The sequence below is a fragment of the Falco peregrinus genome, chromosome 5, assembly GCF_023634155.1.
Source record: "Falco peregrinus isolate bFalPer1 chromosome 5, bFalPer1.pri, whole genome shotgun sequence".
Lineage (NCBI taxonomy): Eukaryota > Metazoa > Chordata > Aves > Falconiformes > Falconidae > Falco > Falco peregrinus.
Genome location: NC_073725.1, coordinates 88,759,099 through 88,778,359, shown reverse-complemented (window position 1 = coordinate 88,778,359; position 19,261 = coordinate 88,759,099). Strand labels below are relative to the sequence as shown.

At 46.2% G+C, this 19,261-nt stretch overlaps 1 protein-coding gene across 2 annotated transcripts; it reads left to right on the top strand.

The window, feature by feature from the left end:
- The first annotated feature begins 1,784 nt into the window (after nt 1-1,784).
- ZNF598 (zinc finger protein 598, E3 ubiquitin ligase) lies at nt 1,785-17,514 on the top strand. Of its 2 annotated transcripts, none has more exons than XM_055803745.1 (12): nt 1,785-2,069; nt 5,176-5,288; nt 6,697-6,826; nt 9,103-9,314; nt 9,884-10,101; nt 10,830-10,947; nt 12,013-12,194; nt 13,429-13,498; nt 14,132-14,895; nt 15,893-16,028; nt 16,857-17,001; nt 17,129-17,514. In XM_055803745.1, exons 1-12 carry the CDS (start codon nt 1,884-1,886, stop codon nt 17,474-17,476), a joined length of 2,622 nt encoding a protein of 873 aa, XP_055659720.1. In that variant the 5' UTR covers nt 1,785-1,883; the 3' UTR covers nt 17,477-17,514. The 2 variants fall into 2 exon arrangements, with proteins under 2 accessions (XP_055659720.1, XP_055659719.1); XM_055803744.1 differs by having other exon boundaries at nt 1,787-2,069; nt 13,426-13,498.
- The last annotated feature ends 1,747 nt before the right edge of the window (nt 17,515-19,261 follow it).

Sequence of the window (19,261 nt, the reverse complement as noted above, 5' to 3'; positions counted from 1 at the left end):
ACCCATGAAAAACTGAGCCATTTTGTCATTTCTGGAACAGATGGAAGCTCTTGACTCAGGGGACAGGACTCCAGGAATGTTTGCCAAGTGGAGTGACGTGCCACTCATCTGGTGACACATATGATGATGTGGCGGAATGAGCACCTCATGCCAAGATCTTGGGCTTTCTTGAGACTTTTTGGGTAGATCTAGAAGCAGAAGTTCTATGTTTGACCAGGGATCTGCTCTGATTTTTCACACGTGGAAAGGGAAGCGACCCCACATCGGTCATTTAGTGAGAATCTGGGAGAAAAAAAAGGCAGAAGATCCTAAATTTTGAAAATCTTTCCGTCTCTTCCCCTGTGCTGTCCCCAGACAAGCTTTTATTCTTTTTTTCTTCCAGAGGTACATGGCTGCCGAGCCGGCATTAACGCTGCTCTCCATGCTCCTGGAGCACCCTCTTCTGTTTAAGGAGCTACAATTCTCATCTCCGAGCCCCAGCAACACACAGACCTCTAAAATACTAAATCAGCCTGCAAAGCAAGTGTGGGAACACACATTTCTTTGCCAGCCAACCAGGCATATCAATGATTAACTCTACTTTGCCTAACTCACTCTGAAACCCCGGACAGCTGTCACATGCTCTGATACTGAAAGCGTGAATCATGACCTGTAGCACAGAGACTTCTCTAACAGACTGTGCTCTTAACGTACCAATGCTGACAGAGCCCATTTGTGGTGCTGTTTTAATGGGTGCGACATCCTATTTTCCACAGCATTTCAAGTATGCTTCCCCCGCCCCCCACCCCTATCACACCTAGTTTACACAGGCTACCAGACAGTTGCGTTATAAAATCAGATCAAGAGGCAGAGCGGTGGGTCCGATACACCCATTGCGGGGCTGTTTGCACCGTCAGGGTGGGTGTTTGCCCCGAAAGATTCCCACATGTATCACCATCCCGCCACGTCCACAGATGGCAGGTCACGGCGCTGCCACATCTGCGAGACACCAACCCCACTGCACACGCAGCGGCCAGAACACCCTGTTCAGGGGAGAGCCTGTGCTGTGTGGCCTCAGAGCCCCCACTGTGGGGCTGAACGGTGTGCGGCAGCGCCCAAGGGTGCCAGGAATGGTCCTGGGGGGGCTACTCACTCCACAGCCGGGGGTGCAGGGGTAGTGGCCTGGGCCCCCCATCTCCCCACAGCTAGGGGTGCAGGGGTAGTGGCCAGGGCCCCCCATCTCCCCACAGCTGGGGGTGCGGGGGTAGCGGCCTGGGCCCCCCATCTCCCCACAGCTGGGGGTGCTGGGGTAGTGGCCTGGGTCCCTCATCTTCCCACACCCGGGGGCTCCCGCTGCCCCGGGGGCAGGCCCTGAGGTGACACAGCACAAGCCGCAGCCGCCCCGCACTGACCCGGCCCCAGGGCCGGGTCGGTTGCCACCGGGCACGGGGCCGCCAAATGGCTCCCGCGGGCCGCCGCCACCTGAGGCAAGACGAGCGAGAGGCAGCTAGAGGGGCTCTGCCGCGGAGGCGCTCCGAGCAGCGCTTCTCCATGGCCAGCGGCCTGCAAGGGGAAGGCTAGCGCGGCGCGGCGCGGGGCGCTGGGCGCTCTGGGCTGTTTTTCGACGGTCGGGCGCTGGAGGCCGCGGGGGTGACGTCAGGAGGAGTGGCGCTCTAGCGGCCGTGGGGGGGTGATTAGGGGAGTGAGGCACCGCTCTAGGCAGAAACTCGGTGGTCGGTCAGCCAGACCGGCGCGACGCCGGGTAGCCGCGAGGGCGGGTCTCTATGGTCAGGAGCCGGGCGGAGAGTCGCGCGGCGGGCCGGGCGGCGCTCTAGGCCGCCTCTCGATGGTGCGGGCGGTTGCTAGGTGGTGCGGGGCCTAGGCCGCGGCGGGTCGGCGCCGCCATGGCCGCCTCGGCCTCCGGCGCGGCGGCGGGCCCCGCGGACGGGTCGTGCGTGCTGTGCTGCGGGGAGCTGGAGGTGGTGGCGCTGGGCCGCTGCGACCACCCCATCTGCTACCGCTGCTCGGTGCGGATGCGGGCGCTGTGCGGCGTGCGTTACTGCGCGGTGTGCCGGGAGGAGCTGGGCCAGGTGAGGCCGGGACCGGGCCCCCGCACCCGGCGAGCCCGGGGCGCTGCCCCCCGCCCGGGACCGGGCTCTGTCAGCGGCCGACGGGGCTGGGCCGGGGCCGGCAGCCGTGGGGAGCGGGGCCGCGGGGGCGGGGAGGCCTGGGGCTGGGCCGGGGCAGGGTCGGGCCGCGGAGCAGCTCGTGGAATCTGCTGAGTGGAGCCGCGGGGGGGACGGGCCCTCCCGGCCGGCAGCTCTCCGTGGGGGAGGGGGACGGACCCCCCCGGCAGCTCTCCGGGGTTATCTGCCCTCAGCTTCCCTCCCGGTGGCGCGACGGTTGGTCAGAGGAGGCAAGAGGCATATTGGAAACAAAATAAGAAGGAAATAGAATTTAAAGGGAATATTTTTTTGTTTGTTTGTTTGTTACATCAGCGGGGCTTGTTCTCCAGAGTATTACGTGATCTCGGATGACTCTATCGTCCTGCCGGATTCCTGACTTCATTTTAAGCATGGGGGAGAACATATTTTGTATTCTTTCAGGGCTCACTCGTGCCTTGCGTGACAGCACCCTGCGCTGCATTGGCCTCCCGTTCCTGTTAGCGTGAGCTGTCTGTCGGGCATATGCTTAAAAAGTAATTTCCCCTCAGTTATAACTTTTCTGATGGATTTCTGTTCTTCTTGCGGCCCGCTGGTGCGACAGCACGGGGCCCTGTGGCAGAGGTCGGGGGAAGCTGCTGTGGTGGCTGGGCTGTGTGGATGGAGCCAGGGTTCAGCGCGGTGTGAGCTGCGTGAAGCAAGGCTGCTGAAGGATATTTGTAAAAACTACTCTTCGTACATGAATTTGTTTGGCGGAACTGATGCAGAGAAAACCAAACTTTTTACAAGTAAAAGAATTGGTACTAGCACGGAATGAAATATACTGTGATGGTTTAGGAAATGAAATAAAACAGATAGGAGGGGGCTCTCCCCTTGGCGAAAGGAAAGCCCTCCCTGCCCACCCCAACTAAACTGTTTGCTTTGGCTGCTTTTCTTGTTGCTCATGTGATTTGAGGGACTTAAGATCTCTGGTTGTGTGCTGGAGATCCTCAGACCCTGTAGAGGCCAGAAGGGTTGCTGTGGTGTTTAGACTGAGCTTACTGGCACATGAGTAGCCTCTGTGTACAGAAAGATACTCTGTGAAAGTAATTTTATCTCTGATCATCCTCTGGGGAGCTGCTGTGCCACTTGTCTCATCTTAGGAAGAAGCAAGCTGAGATGTTGCTCTTCATCCTTAAACTTGCTTGTCTTAGGGTCACAGATGGACTGTTAATCTCAAGAGCTTTTAAATTGTGTAATAGTGCTTTATTATGCAGCTTGAACTTTGGTTCGTTCAGCCATCTTTCTCCCTCCTTTATTAACTGTTTAAAATGATCCTTTTATCATAATTGACTGAGAGGTCATTTTTAATGGCTGTGCTTCCCCCCCCCCCCCCCCCCCCCCCCAAGTGCCACTACAATACTGTTCTGTCTGTTCACCCCGTCTGCCCCAAGGAAAGAAAAAAAGATACCAGGGTGCATAAATCACATCAAAACTGCCACTGAATGAACTGAACTTATATGTAGGACATAAACCTGGCCTCTTGATTTGCATAGCGTGTGTGGAATTAGCAGAGGCAAGTGTGACACTACCAAATCTCAGCTGGTGTCGAACAGAGTAGCGTAGACTGAACTGGTCAGTGTCACAGCAGAACATCCAAAGGAAATGTAACTATAAAGATGAGTGGCAGCCCAGGGCATGACGGAGGAGAAAGCAGGATATACTTGTTCTGGTAGTACATGCTTTCAGTGATGCATAATTGTCGCAGTGGAGTTAGGAAGGATTACTTGTTGACCTGTAAACTAACCGTGACGTATACTTGGATCAGGCTCCGAGGATTGTTGGTGTACTCATCGTGTGTGTGTGTGTGAGATTGATGTAATTTTCTACAGCAGTTCCAAGATCAGACTCCTGTGATAAAATCTACTTTTCAGCAATCCGTTCCTCTTCTTTAAAACTCACTCTGGCTGAAATTAAATGTCAATATGATTTCACTGAAACTTAAACTTGTGTTCTCTTTATTGTTAAGCTTGCTATTTCAGCAAGTTGAGTGCATTTTTTGTTTTGGTTAACTTAAAAGTAGCCCAACTGTAAAGAAAGCTTTAAAAACCCCCACAAAACCAGACAAAAGACTTGTTCCATGGTATTTCACCCCAACAAGGGTAGAGGAGTGATTGAACAAGACTAAACTACATGTGTATTGTATAATTGAATGCTTTTATTAAGGTTGTATTTCTGGATTTATAATGGTTACTGTAAGAACTGAAAGACACTTACTATATTTGTGTCTCAGCCTTTCTCGGCTGGTGCAGGTGACTCCAGCTGTTTCACAAATGTTGCTGCTACCCCAGCAGTTCCCAGATGGGGAACACGTGCTGGAGCAGAGCGGTGGTAGGTGGCTCCTGAGGAAGGATGTGATAACGTGAACGGCTGCAGCATGAGACCCAAGCTGCCAGGTGGTCAGCGGCAGCAGCTGTGAGCAAGCAGGTTCCCTTAGAAGGGGTATGTGGTACACATCATTTGGGAGACGATGTAGCATCATGTTTCTTGCTTTCCTGGTAGTTAAGGAGAGAAGAAACAGTGGTTTCCCAGTCAGACTCTTGACTAATGTTGCTTTTTGCTTACAGACTGTAGGTTTCTGTGTGATCTACCGGGAGTTAGGAGGGAGCCAAGTGCATGACCGGCATTCGCTGCAGAAGAGGTTGAATTGGCTGGGAGTATTTACTCTCAGCACAGCTGTGGTAGCAAAACATACCATAAAAGAGTTTCCTAATCTAGTTCAAAATCCAAAGACCAGGCTAGTCCAATCCACCTTCATCTGAGCTGGCTTACTTGTTGGAAGCTGATAAGAAGTCACAGTGGCATTGCTGACAGTTGGGGGGGCAGTAACCGGGAGTGGGTGGGGGTGGTGATGAGCAGCTGGGGCTGGTACAATCCAAGCTTCAGGCTATGGTGAGTTCCCTGGCAAAATTTGTGTTGAGGAGTTTAGCTGGAATCCCAAGGACTGTGCAGCCTGAGTGTGCTTTTGCTGATTCTTATGTTGTGTTGCCTGCAGGTTGTCTTCGGACGGAAGCTTACATCTTTCTCAACAATAGCACTTAACCAGTTGCAGCATGAGAAGAAATACGACATTTATTTTACGGATGGAGATGTTTATGCACTGTACAGGTAAGTACTGGAATCCTTTCTGGAACATGCCCCTAAAGCAGGTTGTTCTTATCTGCGTTGTGTGGCAGGAAATGCGTGCTTTAATAGAACAGTGTGGTTTTCTGCGTCCATTAGTCATCGCGCGGTGCAGGTGGCATTGGTAGGGTGAGAGGCAGGAGCAGCGCGGCTGGTGTGAGCGCTCAGTACCACGGCTGACAAAGGGAGCAGCTCCTCGAGGCTGGAGTGTTAGATTCACGGACACATAACCCAAAAGTGTTGCTCTGTCAATACAAGTTGCTTTTTTGCTTCTTTAGCAACAGCGGGCTTGCTGGAAGGCTTTTGGTTCCTTGTGTGGCCACTGTGGAAATTGGTAAAGACTGAATTACTATTATAATTGTATTTATTGCTGTGCTGCATAAGGACTAATCAAAACCAATCGTACCAAATATTGTGTGAAAAGAAGAGCAACCTTGTCTGCCTACAAAGACCTTAATTCTAAATGGGAGAGAAAATGAAGTAAAAAAAACAATGCAGGGTAAAAGAATGTGGCATCAGCATCATGTTCTGAAAATATTTTTCATAACGTGCTTAATTGGGAGGCTTTAAGATAATTAAAAGCACTTAAAACGAAAAAAAAGTGAAAAAACATGAAACCATGCAGATAGCAGTACCTTTTCCTTGGAGAATTGTGCTTTATATCCAGCCTGATTTGGGCTAAGAGTGTAGCTTTGCTGATACATTTACAGTTTTGCATGACTTCATATTGATGGAATTGGGCAATGGGTTTAGGGAGCAGAATCGGTTGGAAGCATGTTCTGATTAATTACACACTAGGTCTGGGAATTGCTTTTGATGATACGATTTCTGGAGAGTTGCTGAGATTACAGTTCCATGAGCAACAATCAAGTGTGAGGGAATGGGGTCTCCCACTGAGACTAGTGCTCTTTCAGCTCTTTTTTTTTGGGGGGGGGGGGGGGAACCTTGTGGGTTTTCGGTTGGGTTGTTCTTTTTTTTCCCCTCCTCCTTTTCTATTCCAGTTCTTTCTCTCCCCACTGTATTCTTCAGTTTCCGACAGTAGAAAGTGTAATTAAATTGGAAGTGAATGTTGCAGATACCAGCTGAATCTTCAATAAGCAAGGGGTTTGTTGCATGGGTGTGTTACAGTCCACTCTGAATTTTATAGTGGCAGTGTATTACTACCACTGTGACTGTTCAGATCTTACAGCTGAAGTCTTTGCATAATTCGGTTTTGTTCTGTTCCTGACATAAGACAAAGTATTCTTGGAATAAGCAGGACGCTAACCTCATTACACATTGCTGGGGGAGCTATAAAAATGCAGCCTTCTGCCACTGATTTGTTTTTTGGTAACGGTATTGGGTTCGTGAGAGGAAATCAGATAATTTTTAGGAAATCTTTCTTGTTCTTTAGGAAGCTGCTGCAGCATGAATGCTCTTTGTGTCCAGATCTGAAGCCATTCAACACCTTTGCAGACCTGGAACAGCACATGAGGAAGCAGCATGAACTCTTCTGTTGCAAACTCTGTGTTAAACACTTAAAGGTGAGCTAGTTCTACGTTTTAATGTGTGGGAAGGAGAGGTGCTTCCTTGCGTGACCTACCAGAGTACCTGGGGAGGCTGGAAGAAGAGGGTAGCTGAACAGCACTGATTCATTTTTTTAAGTTTCCTCTGTCTGCCAGAGGACTAAGGCCAGTTCCTTTGTTTTAAATCTCTCTTCTTCCATAAACTGATTAATGAAGAAGGCCTGGAGGTTCTCGGTGGATTACATTTTAAAATTAAACCCAACCATATTAATAACCTTCTAATGTTAGCTGCTTTGCCGCAGCATGTGTGAATGTCAAACCCTAACTGATAGCCAGTTAATCCTGAGCCACAGGCAGACTTTGTTACAACTGTAAGGGTAGAAATTTGATGTCTATTAAGACTTATACTCGTAATGACTTTACAAGCTAAAACTGTAACTTAAGAAAATATTTGGTGCCAGCTCAGAAAGCAGAATGCATCATGGAGTGATGCATATATTTCTCAGATTAGAGTCAACGTAGCATATACAGTTGGTTCATGTACAGGATGATAATCTATCTTGCTCGTTTAATGAAATATAATTATATTTCATTATCTTGTTTATTTGTTCAGAGCAAATTTCCTGTATCTTGTTGACTTGATTGGAAAATGAAACTTACTGTTGCCTGCAATTGAAGTCTGCTGTGTTTGATGTACACGCGTAGGATGTGACATGGGGCTGTTTTAAAATGTATTTTACAACCTACTAAAGATTAAAAAGTTACTGGAAAGCTGAGTTGTCTGTGTCTGAAAAGGTGATGTGTAGTAAGCTCAAAACTATTTAGTATCGCCATCCTCATCCTTTATTATTTCTTTTAATCTCACCCAAGTTTTCACTTAAAGGGCTGGTGTTAGGTGATGTTTTTTCATGGTTTGAAAGTCAGAATTCCACCCTTCCCTAGAGCTAGAGTGGGTTTTGTATTTCCAAATTGTACATCGGACAAAATTAGCAGCTACTGTTAAATGAACTCTGGGACTGTGAACCCCTGTGTCTAATAGTTGTCAGCATTCCTTACTGTTGTAGGAGGGAATTTAATGCATGAACACATATTTTTAGAACTCATTACACATGGTTTTGTATGTGTGTGTGTTTACTCTGAAACCAAATAAATATCAAATCAGAGAAAACGCATTTCTTCTGTGGCGCCACAGTTGGTTTGTGCCAACTGAACTGTAGCTTACTGCCAAAAGGGACAGGCTGCAGAAGTGATCAGGTTGATCTGAATGAATGCTAATACATTGATTTGGGGTTGGTTTTGGTTTGGTTTTTTTTTTTGCAGGGTTAGCTTTCAGTGAACTGGTTTGACTCTTTCCTGTGGTTGTGGAATCGCTAGAGCTAATGCAAGGGAAATGGTCAGAGGAGGGAAAGACCGCTTCTTTTGGTTGCAGTGTCCTTTGAGCTCTGGTGAAGACGTGTTTCCATGGTCAGCTGCAGTAGCTAGCACGAAGGGGACTTGTTTGTCATTGTCTGTCCCAGAGTATTCATGAATCATAGTAGAACTTGTTGGCTTTTAATTTCAGAATATTGCAGAGACTTTTATTTCACTGAAAAAAGCTCCATATTACTATTACCCACTGCAAAAAAGTTTTTACACTTGCAGAAGCTTCAGTCTGTAGCTAAGCCAGATGAACCTTTTCCCAGAACAAGTTAACAGTCCCTGTCTAGGTGAAAAATAAAGGTTATTCTGTTCTCCAGACTGTGTTAACCTTTTTGGAGTCTTCAGAACCCTACCCACCAAAACAACTTGTGTCTTAGTAGGGACAGAAGATTGGCTTATAATACGAAATTTGTTCACTGAACTGTATCCTTTGTATGTGGCTATCTTGGGGTAGTTGCTAGCTGAGGGAAGTAAAACAGCTTGCTTCTGGTTTACATGGGTTTTTTTTTAGTTCCAAGTATGCAAAGTACTGTATGTTCATACATATATATTTAGGATTTTTTTCCCCACCAGAGATTATAATTTAAAGTTTGTTGCATTACGTTAATAGAAAGAAAAAAAAAAGTGAAAGGGAAGAAGGTGAATTAGATCTGTTTCCAATGTTCAAGCTGAGTGAAATGCAAGTTAGATTTAATTTGGATCTTTTACTTGAATTTTATTTCCTATTCACTGAAAATTTTAGGTGTCGATTGTCAAATTGCATCTTTCTGAAGCAAATCTTCCACTCCTACAAATGAACAAGTTGTGTACAACCCAATTTATTCCATTTTGCTCTCTGTCCACAATAATTAATACATGTGTTTATATCTCTTCAGATTTTTACTTATGAACGGAAATGGTATTCTCGTAAGGACCTCGCCCGTCATCGAATCCATGGAGATCCAGATGACACATCTCATCGTGGGCATCCCTTGTGTAAATTTTGTGATGAGCGTTATTTGGATAATGATGAGTTACTGAAACACTTAAGACGAGATCATTATTTTTGTCATTTCTGTGACTCCGATGGTGCTCAGGAATACTACAGGTTTGTGCAAGCAGTTTATTCCTTTTTCTGTAGCTTAAATTTTGAGGGAAAGTTGCTTGGGTCTGCTTTGAATTTTGGGGAAAGTAGTGCTCAAAGACACTGCAAGAATACGAGCAGGTTGGCTGCAGTCTCTCTTGTTCCTCAAACCACTAGCTGAGGTAATCACTTTCTGTCTAGTTCATGTTTTAAAGTTCTCTTCATTAGTGTTAAACGTTAAAAGGTACATTTTGCTGCATGACAGCAGGTGTCTGCAGCTGCCTAGTGTGTCAACTCTACTGCTCCAAAATTAACGTGCAAAGCAGATAAAGTCAATTTTCTTATATTAAATACATGCCTTATGTCCAGCTGGATGTGGTGAGTGTCAACCAGTAGGTTTAGTTTAACATCTGGGATCATGCATGAAGGTCTGTGTTGACTGCACACAAGTGGTTTCAGCTGGAAAGCTTGCTTGGGGATAAAGAAAGAATCAACTGCCTAGGCTCGTCTTCTCTTCATCTTGGAAAAGTAGCCATATGCTGTTAGCAAAATATGCCGGGAAGGTTGCAGCTCAGACTCTTGTCTCTTTCCAGTGATTATGAATACCTTCGTGAACACTTCCGTGAAAAGCACTTCCTTTGCGAAGAGGGACGGTGCAGCACAGAACAGTTTACCCACGCGTTCCACACGGAAATAGACTATAAAGCACACAAAACAGCCTGCCACAGCAAGAACAGGGCGGAGGCCAGGCAGAACCGGCAGATAGACCTTCAGTTTAACTATGCTCCGAGGCACCAGAGGAGGAGTGAGGGTAAGTGTGGCTGGGCAAGGAGGTGGGCAGACACATACTCGTTCTTACTGCTCTGAGGACTTTCAGGAGTACCTGGTGAACATTTCCTAGCCAGGAAGAAATTCTTTACATGGAGGGCGAGCAAACCCTAGAACAAGACCCTGAGAGGTTGTGGAGTTTGTCCTCGAAGGTAACCAGAACTCGACCAGACAGGGCCCTGGGCAACCTGAAGCAGTTTCAGAGTTGGCCCCGCTTTGAGTGCGGCGATGGAGCAGACAACATCCAGAGGTCTCTTTCTGCCTAAATTGTTCTACAGGTGTTCCCCTCATGCGTGGATTTAATGGTGATATATAACTTTTAGGAAAACTGCTGGTTTTCCTCCAACTTGTAATTACAGTTAATAGAAACCGGTGATGGGTATAGACCATGAGACCGGAGCAGCATATCCGCTTAGGGGTGCAGAGATCGACATACGTATGAACTTCTCTTCCGTGTGGAACTGTACGTAGAGAGATCTCTGCATAAAACCAGAATTACTCAAACCTCATGTCACAGGTTACAATACATGGAATTTATACTGCAAAATACATTTTAGTGTAGCAACCCTGAAGGTTATACAGACTACTTAATCATCAGAAATAAATTAAGATAGATTTATTTGTACTAGAATATTTTTGCTTTCTTCAGGCATAGTGTGATACCCAGATTACAGAAATATCTGAGAGTGATCAACCATCCCTCCTGTTTAGGTGTTATAGGTGGAGAGGACTATGAAGAAGTTGACAGGTATAACAGGCAAGGGAGGTCAGGCAGAGTGAGCGGCCGAGGAAGTCAGCAAAACAGAAGAGGCAGCTGGAGATACAAGAGGTGAGTAGCACAATATTTTGTGGATTTTTATTGCTGTTTAGTGTTGTGTTTTTCACTTGCCAATTAACACTGTTTTGGTGGACCAGTAGGAAGGAATTTGGTACAAAATTTGGAAGCCACCGTAGTGAACCCTTAGTTGAGAGTAGAACTAGCTTTCGGTCTAAGCCTGTGTGCTGACTACATGCTTGGTCAAAGTGAAATTGTTTTGTGCGAAGTTTCAGCTCTCTGGAGTTGACACAGGAAGCAAACAGTGTAATCTGCAACTTGTGGGTTAAATGAACTCAGAATCCTAAATTGATTTCAGCAACTGTTTCTATGCTAACTTTTCTAAATAGGATGTTCTGAAGGAAGTGGCAAGTCTTTGCAGGTTTAATGGACTTTTTGGTCTGGGTAATCGTGATGTTCCTATTCTAAGGACCATGCTTTTCATTGAACTAACAGATCTCTCTGTGGCCAGACTGAGTGCTTTGGAAAAAGAAGAGGGTTAAGTATTGAAATGAAATTTTGCATTTATATGTTTCGTCATCCACACAAGACCTGAGTGCTTTATACATACTGCACATCTATTTTTCTTCTTTTTCTCACTGGACGATCAGCCGGTTCATTACTGGTGATTTCACTGGGGGAAAACGTCCATCTCTAAACACTTCTATGTTGGTGTCGCATGTGGATCGTGCATGTGTTGAGAGTTTGTGACAAACCATGTTCCAAAGAATTACTGTGGCCTACAAGTATGATTTCATACGTTTGAAAATGAATGGGAGAGACAGGTGTCCCCATGCATCCTTGGTACTGTCTCTCCCAGTTCAGCCCGGTTTCTCCTGGGGCCTGGATTGTTATTACCACCTGTAGAACTTTCAAATCCAGGGGGTGAATGTTGCCTGTCTCACCAGCTGGCCCCAGGGTGTGTTGGAGCAGTGGGTTTGTTTTAGCCTTCTCAGCCGGTGGCATCACAAGATCAGGGACAGTCATCGGAGCTGACACGGGAGAGGTGAGAGCTGGAGCGAGACAAATCTGCTCAGTAATCCTTACTGTTTAACCGAGAAAATCTGTCCTGTCCTGTAGGGAAGAAGAAGACAGAGATGTTGCAGCAGCAGTCAGGGCGTCTGTAGCAGCTAAACGGCAAGAAGAGAAAAAACGGGTAGAAGACAAAGAGGAGAGCAGCAGTAGAGGTAAAAAGGACGACTTGAGGGATTCTGAAGTGCTCAGCTCCAAACGTGTGCCAAAGTCTTCAAATGATACTGCAGGTTAGTGTTGAGCGCGTTCTGCAGCTGCAGGGAGGCAGTGTGGGGCTGGAGATCAGCCTGGCGAAAGAGGGAGTCGTCAGGCGTTGTTCTCGGAATCTGGTGGACATGGATAGGGCTGCTCGGAATCTCAGTCCAGCAACAGGGATTTTCAGTGAAATGTGCGCTGGGGTTCCTGCAGCAGGTTATACTTGAAATGGAGCTGCGTAGAAATATCAAATGCAATTAATATATGACGGTATGTGTGATGTTCCATCCAAGTCAATATAATCTAAGAATGGGCCATTTCCTACTCTAACGTGCAAGAACTGATTTATTGGGATGCTCTAGCTGAATTTCCCCTTTTTTTGAGAACATTTCCAGTAAGATGAAAGCAAACCTTTAACTGTTTTGACCCAGGTCCAATTTGGGTCAAATAAATATGACTTAACTGTGTTTAACATTACCGTTGCTCCAAATCCATTTTCCACTGTTTTAATTGCTCCTGCAACAGGATTTCCACTTAAAGATCATATGCTTTCATGATGAACCAAGAGCTGCTGAGAGCTCTGCTTAATGGTACAGTTCACTTGGGGGTGACAGGCAAGGTTATCTCCCCCAGCTTTTGCTGCATGTATGTCAAAGCTGTTATCAATCTGTCCCTGAACTCCTGCAGTCCACAGCGCAGGATTTGGATTTTAGGGCACATCTACACTGGGAATGAGTTACGTTCTGATGTAAACCAACTGCAGAACTAATTGCAGAGCAGCTTGGGCATCTGCGCAGCAGAGGTGTGATGGACTGCTTGGAGGAGCAGCTTTCCAAACGAAGCAGCATTAGCATATGTCAGTTGTGGAGCGCTGAGGCTCTGATGAGCATCCTGACCCTGGGCAGGCTGTGGAGGGCTAACCTGGTATAAGCATGGAGCAGATTGCTGGGGGTATTGGCATCTCAGTCTCTAAAGGGTTCCCTCACAAAGTACTTCTCAACCAATGTTTTGCTCGTGTTAATTGTCATGAATTTCCTGTATGCTGCAGCCAGTATACGGTGACATAATGGTGAAAGCAGTAGTGGAAGGAAATAGCGATGCATGGATTTAAATTGTTCTTTTGGAATGTCACACTTAATGACGTCATCAGCTGCTGAAAATAGGACTTGTTAATGCTGCTGTCATGTTCAGTGATAGCTTCTACCCTGAAATAAATGGATTTTAGTTGAAAACATTTCTTTGCTCTTTTTGTCAATATTCCAAAAGAAGCAGCTGCTAATGGTGCTTTAAGCCAAGATGACTTTCCAGCAATTGGTTCGGCAGCAGGACCTCTACAAGGGTAAGTTTGTGCAAGGCTGCCGCGATGAGAAAGCAGATTTAGAAACTTAAGTTCTGCATGTCTGGAGAAAATAATTTTACAGATCACTTAAGCTATAAATGCTTCCCCCCTGCCCTGGTCCCCTTCTGCCTCGAGCTGTTTCTGTGCTGGTCACCTGCATGAACAGCATCGGTTGTTGCTTCAGTTCATGGCTTGATCTTTTGGTGGTGCGATTTCAGGGGAATTCTCAAGATTTTGTGTTCCAGCCACTTTAACTCGATAGCTTATCTTGAAGAAGCTGTATGCTGAGAGTTTTAAAATTCATCATCTCCTGAAATTGGTGATGATTAGAATAGCGTCTTTGCAGGCTGTGGCAGCTCAAATGTGCCTGTGTGTCCAGCTCTGGTCGAGGTGAGATGTGCTGAGGCAGTGCGGATACCTCAGCAAGGCTAGTGTGACTTCTTTGAGGGTACTGATCTAGACGCGGTTTATAAGCTTGAATGCATTTGCATCCTGTTAACAGTGGGCCAGTTGTGCCACCCGAAGGGATAGTTTGAGGAAGAATGCAGACAGGTGCGGAGCTTATTCTGCCTGTTGGAGTTGTGCTGCCTCTGCAGCACTGGTATAATGGGATGTACTTTTCCTTTCTTACAGCTCTGCCCAGCTAGCAGTGGTTAAGCTTAAAGAAGAAGATTTCCCAAGCTTGTCATCCTCTGCAGCACCCACCATCTCTTCTGGGATGTCTTTGACGTACACAGCGACTGCAAAGAAAACAGCCTTCCAAGAGGAGGATTTTCCAGCTCTGGTGTCCAAAATGAGGCCTAACAATAAAACAGTAACTAACATCACATCTGCATGGAACAATGGTTCCAGCAAAAATGTGGTCAAAGCCATTAGCAACCCCTGTGTAAACCAGATAGCCAAAAAGCCACCCTCCTTGAATAGCACTAAAGGAAATAAGAAGAGCAATAAACTCTCTCATTCAGACGATGAAGACAGCGGTAGTGGCTTGACAACCCAGGAGATCAGAAATGCACCGACGATGTTTGATGTGTCGTCCTTGCTGGCAGCTTCTACCTCACAAACTTTTACGAAAGTGAGCAAGAAAAAGAAGATGGGGGTTGAGAAGCAGAGACCGTCATCCCCACGCCTGTTACAAGAGACATCGTTCCCCAGGTCATCGACTGAAAAGCTGCCAGAAGCAGAGCAGACATCAAATGCATCCTCTGCTCTTCACGCCCCTGACAGATCCGCAGCTGTCATGAATGGTCATTCGGAAAAATCATTAGCAATCTGTAGTACACCCAAAGAGCCCCCTGGCCTTAAAAAGCCCACAGTGACTAACAAATGCCCTTTACCTCAGGAAGACTTCCCAGCTCTTGGGAGCTCAGGATCAGCTAGAATGCCCCCGCCACCAGGTAGGCACCGCAGGGCACGGCCAGCTTTGCTGGGAGGTAGCTTAGAGAAGTGTGGCACGGAGATGAGATGTGTAAATGGCTCCTTCTGGCTGTTACATGAGTAGCAGTTCTGCCACCACGTTCTAGGTTAGGCTTTGAAGTTGAAAAAGGTAGTTAGGGTGAGGTAGGTGGGCTTGAATGTCCTCTGTAAATCATGGCTGAAGCGGTGGCTGTGTTGGGATACCTCTGCTCCATGCAGCTGCAGGTCTCTGCCTTCTGAGGGTGGCTCACATGAGCAGCTGATATTTACCTTTTGCTGCTTTTCTGATGAGTCACTGCCGACACAAATATGTGCTTTAAGATCTAGTTAGGAAGACCCTGCAGGCAAAGGGAATCTCTAGCTGCAACCTGTGCCTGCTGGGACTTGTCGGTTGGCTCGCTTGGTCATTTCCCTTCTGTGTTTGCACAGATTTAACGCCCTTGCTTTTAGCAGTGCCGTAATCTTGTAAAACTGGAGTAACATAGCAACAAACTGTGACTTACAGTGGCTTTAATGAAAGTCTGTACCGCATCAGGAGATGCTTGCGTAGCTGTTTCATTCTGTGCTGCTCTGCAGATACTGCTAGGTGGAGTATGCTAGAATGTGTGATGTCTAGTGCTGTTGTGACTTCTGGAGCGATTTCTGTTTGCTTTAATAATGTAAAAGTGTGGTTTTCATCATGAGTGGGTTTTTAAAACACAGTTTTCTATTGAAAAAGTACGTTAATAATTAAAGCACTTTCTCTGTAGAGTAACATCAGCCGCTATGAAGTGCTTCTTGATCTGACTGCTAAGGCAATAGATTCTACCTTTCTAGTTTTTGGGTTTTTTTCCAATATAGTGATGTCTGTGCTGCTGACTCCTACTTCTTAGTGCTTCTGGAGAGTACGTCAGACCACTAGCGTTAATTTTAGAGAGTGGTATGTGGGTGCCACAGATACATGCTCTAACTTCCTGCCCGTTCTCTGCTTCCATTTAGGCTTTAACACTGTGGTGCTATTAAAGAGTCCTCCGCCACCTCCGGGACTGTCGGTGCCTGTTAGTAAACCCCCTCCAGGTTTTGCTGTTATTCCATCCACCAATATCTCTGAACCTGTCACTACATCTTTGAAAGAGTAAGTAAAATCCTTTGAATTAAGAGTTACTTTACATCGCGGTTATGTCATACGGGCTTCAAACAACACATGAAATACTCGGAGGATTACTCTAAACAGGTGCTGCCGCAGAGGCCAGCCACTTGATGGTTGCCGTTGGGGAGTTGGCTCCCTGGCTGTTGTGGGCTGGATTCAGGCGAGCTGTGTAAAAAGCACAAGTGTTGTGTGAATACAAGGCCAAGGAAATGAAAACCTGCGTACTGTGGCAGCTCAGACTTTTGTCTTTTCTAGATTTACTTGAAAATCTGGAGCTTCAACATATTCCTTAACCTTTCCATTGATTCTGAGTCCCAGAAGCAAGGTGTTGAACTGTGTTTTCCTTGGTGACCTCTAAATGCCTTCATTGGTCTGATCTTTCCAGCAGTTGGTCTCTGGCCAGGGCCCTTCTGGGCTAGAGAGATGACTGTATGGGAAAAGGGGAGGGGAAAACTTGTGTAAGTTTAATACAGACATCTATATTAGTCAGGTGCGGTCTTTGTTGCTCATGTCTTCGTTGTTTTTTTTTTCCTTTTGTGACACTAGCTTACAAAACAGCTAGTCAAGACTATGTTAGGCTTGTGTTTTAAATATTCTGTCTAGGTAAAGCTGGAATACAATAGAGTAATCCCACAGGACACTTTTCATCATCCTGTCAAGATTGCTGTGTGCTACTTACAGTAATTGCATGTGTAGTTGGGTGGAGAAAGGGAGCGCATCCTGTAGAAGAGAATAGCCATGTAAGATGTATCCCGCAGCGTCTTTGTACAGCACGAACCAATGTCAGAGGCATTTTTGGTCTTTTCAATGCAGGCCAAAATCCTGTCACGGATCGTACTTGATACCTGAAAACTTTCAGCAAAGGAACATTCAGCTAATACAATCCATTAAAGAATTCCTTCAAAGTGATGAGTCCAAGTTCAATAAATTTAAAACTCATTCTGGGCAATTCAGACAGGTGAGTGGGCAAGAACCTTTGGGTTCCCAAAAACGTCCTCTCCTGGAGAAAGTGAGTCCCGGTGGGATTTTTCCACTCCCCCCCCCCCCCCCCCCCTCTAACTATTCCAATTCTCTTTTCACTGAAGGGTCTGATTTCTGCAGCACAGTATTATAAAAGTTGCCGAGAACTGCTTGGAGATAACTTCAAGAAAATTTTTAACGAGTTGTTGGTGTTGTTGCCGGACACAGTTAAGCAACAAGAACTGCTTTCTGCTCACAATGATTTCAGAATCAAAGAAAAACAAAGCTCAAACAAACCCAAAAAGAACAAAAAGAACGTTTGGCAGACGGACTCCAACTCTGATCTCGACTGCTGTATCTGCCCAACGTGTAAGCAAGTACTAACTCAGCAGGACGTTGTCACCCATAAAGCTTTGCATATTGAGGATGAGGAGTTCCCTTCCTTACAAGCAATCAGCAGAATCATCAGTTAGCTTTCCTGAAAACCAATAAACCAGTTTCTGTCTATGAATATGCACTTTTTGGAATGAGGTTTGGCAGTGTAGTGTGTCTGAGAGCCGGTGCCAGTTGAATAGTCATATGCAGGTAACGTAGAGAGCCCTCTCAGTGCTGTTCATAAATACCGTGCAAAGGGATCGCTGGACTGCGCCGTAGCTAATTAACATCCAAAGTCTGAGCTTCCGAAATGCCTGAGTAGAATTAGGCTGAAATCGCAGGGTGGGCGGGCAGGGGGCCACCTTTCTCCTGTAACATGCAATAGCTGAGAAAATACTTTCTGATCTGATGACTGACAGGGGACACAATAGGGAAATAAGCATCTGGTTTGGGGGTTTTCTTTCTTTTTTGGGGGGGTGGGGGAAGATTATGAATCACTGAAATGAGTGGAAGCAAAAGTGGCTTCCTTTATAATCTGATACTTTTTTTTTTTGTGCTATTTCTGAGGCCACAAAGATCATGGTAGTCAGGGGTACGAAAGTGCAGGAAAGGAAAAGATGCTACTGGCTGGTGAGTCAGACCGTTGCTGCGTGTCTGTAAACACTGGGCTGCTCACACAGCAAAGAATATTCCTGTCTGAAAACAAAATTAATTCTCCTACTTGAAGAATTGGACTGATCTGTGCAGTTACTGGAACGTGAGATTTAAACTTGCCTCTGACCTTTTATGTAACATGTTCTTTAAAGAAACTTATTTTGTAGCACTGCATGTAGAATAATAACATTAAGGCTTTACTTTCCGTAAAGCACACTTCACAGTAATTTTATTTAATGACTGCCATGTTTCTAATTTCTTGGATGTACTAATGGTGGTAGCTCCAACCAACAGCATATTTGGGACATTAAATGCTGCTGATCACTGATGATGTTTATCTGCAGTGCCTTTAAGTGCATTTATCTGTTTACAGTGGTCTGCACTAACAAGGATAACTTGTTCAGACTGTACGGAGTGATGCCTCCTGTACCTCCCTTGGTAATACCGGTTTGAAGTAGCTTTGCGTTGTGTTGCTTGGCATCTTGGAATTCCACCTCTCGGAGACACGAGGGGAATCCGTTCATCGGTTGAAGTAACTCCTCCAGCAGCAGCTGTGACGTGGTGGAGTGACAGGAGCCCTCCCTGCAGCGCACTTTCATGGCTGTAATTCAGCATTTGATTCTCTCCCATCCTGGCAGACCAGGTTTAGTTATTTTTAACACGTAGGGATAAAGTTGAAATTAATTTATGTAATTTCTAGTGACAAAACACTGCTTTTATATAAGCATCATTTCTATGAAATTTTGCTCGGAGTATTACTGAAGAGCTAGTTCTGGCTACAGAAGGTTTTCCTTGCCTTACACTTTGTATTTCTGCTTGCTGTCAGGCTGCAAAGTGCTTTTGGTGTCTTTTCCAAATAATTAAGACAGTTTCGAATACCTGAAACATGTTGTCTTCAGCACGGGGGCCAGGCTGCACACCCTGGAATGGGGATTGGGAAGATTATTTTGGCTGCATGGCTATTTATAAAATGCATGAATACATGGCAAGTAGTGATGCTTCCACGTTCCTGCTTCGAGCCGGGTTCTTCTCAAGCGGAGCAGGGTGTGATGCCTGTGACACGACCACGCCACCACCGATGTGATGGCCACGGTGCTTTGGTTCGGGGCCACCTGCCCCCAGTGCTTCTAGGCAGCAGTCACTCTGCGCTGGCAGCTCTCCCCATCTCTGCCCTTGGTTTGTAAAGTTCAGGGGAACTGAAGCGCGTTGTCTGCAGGAGTATCTTCATG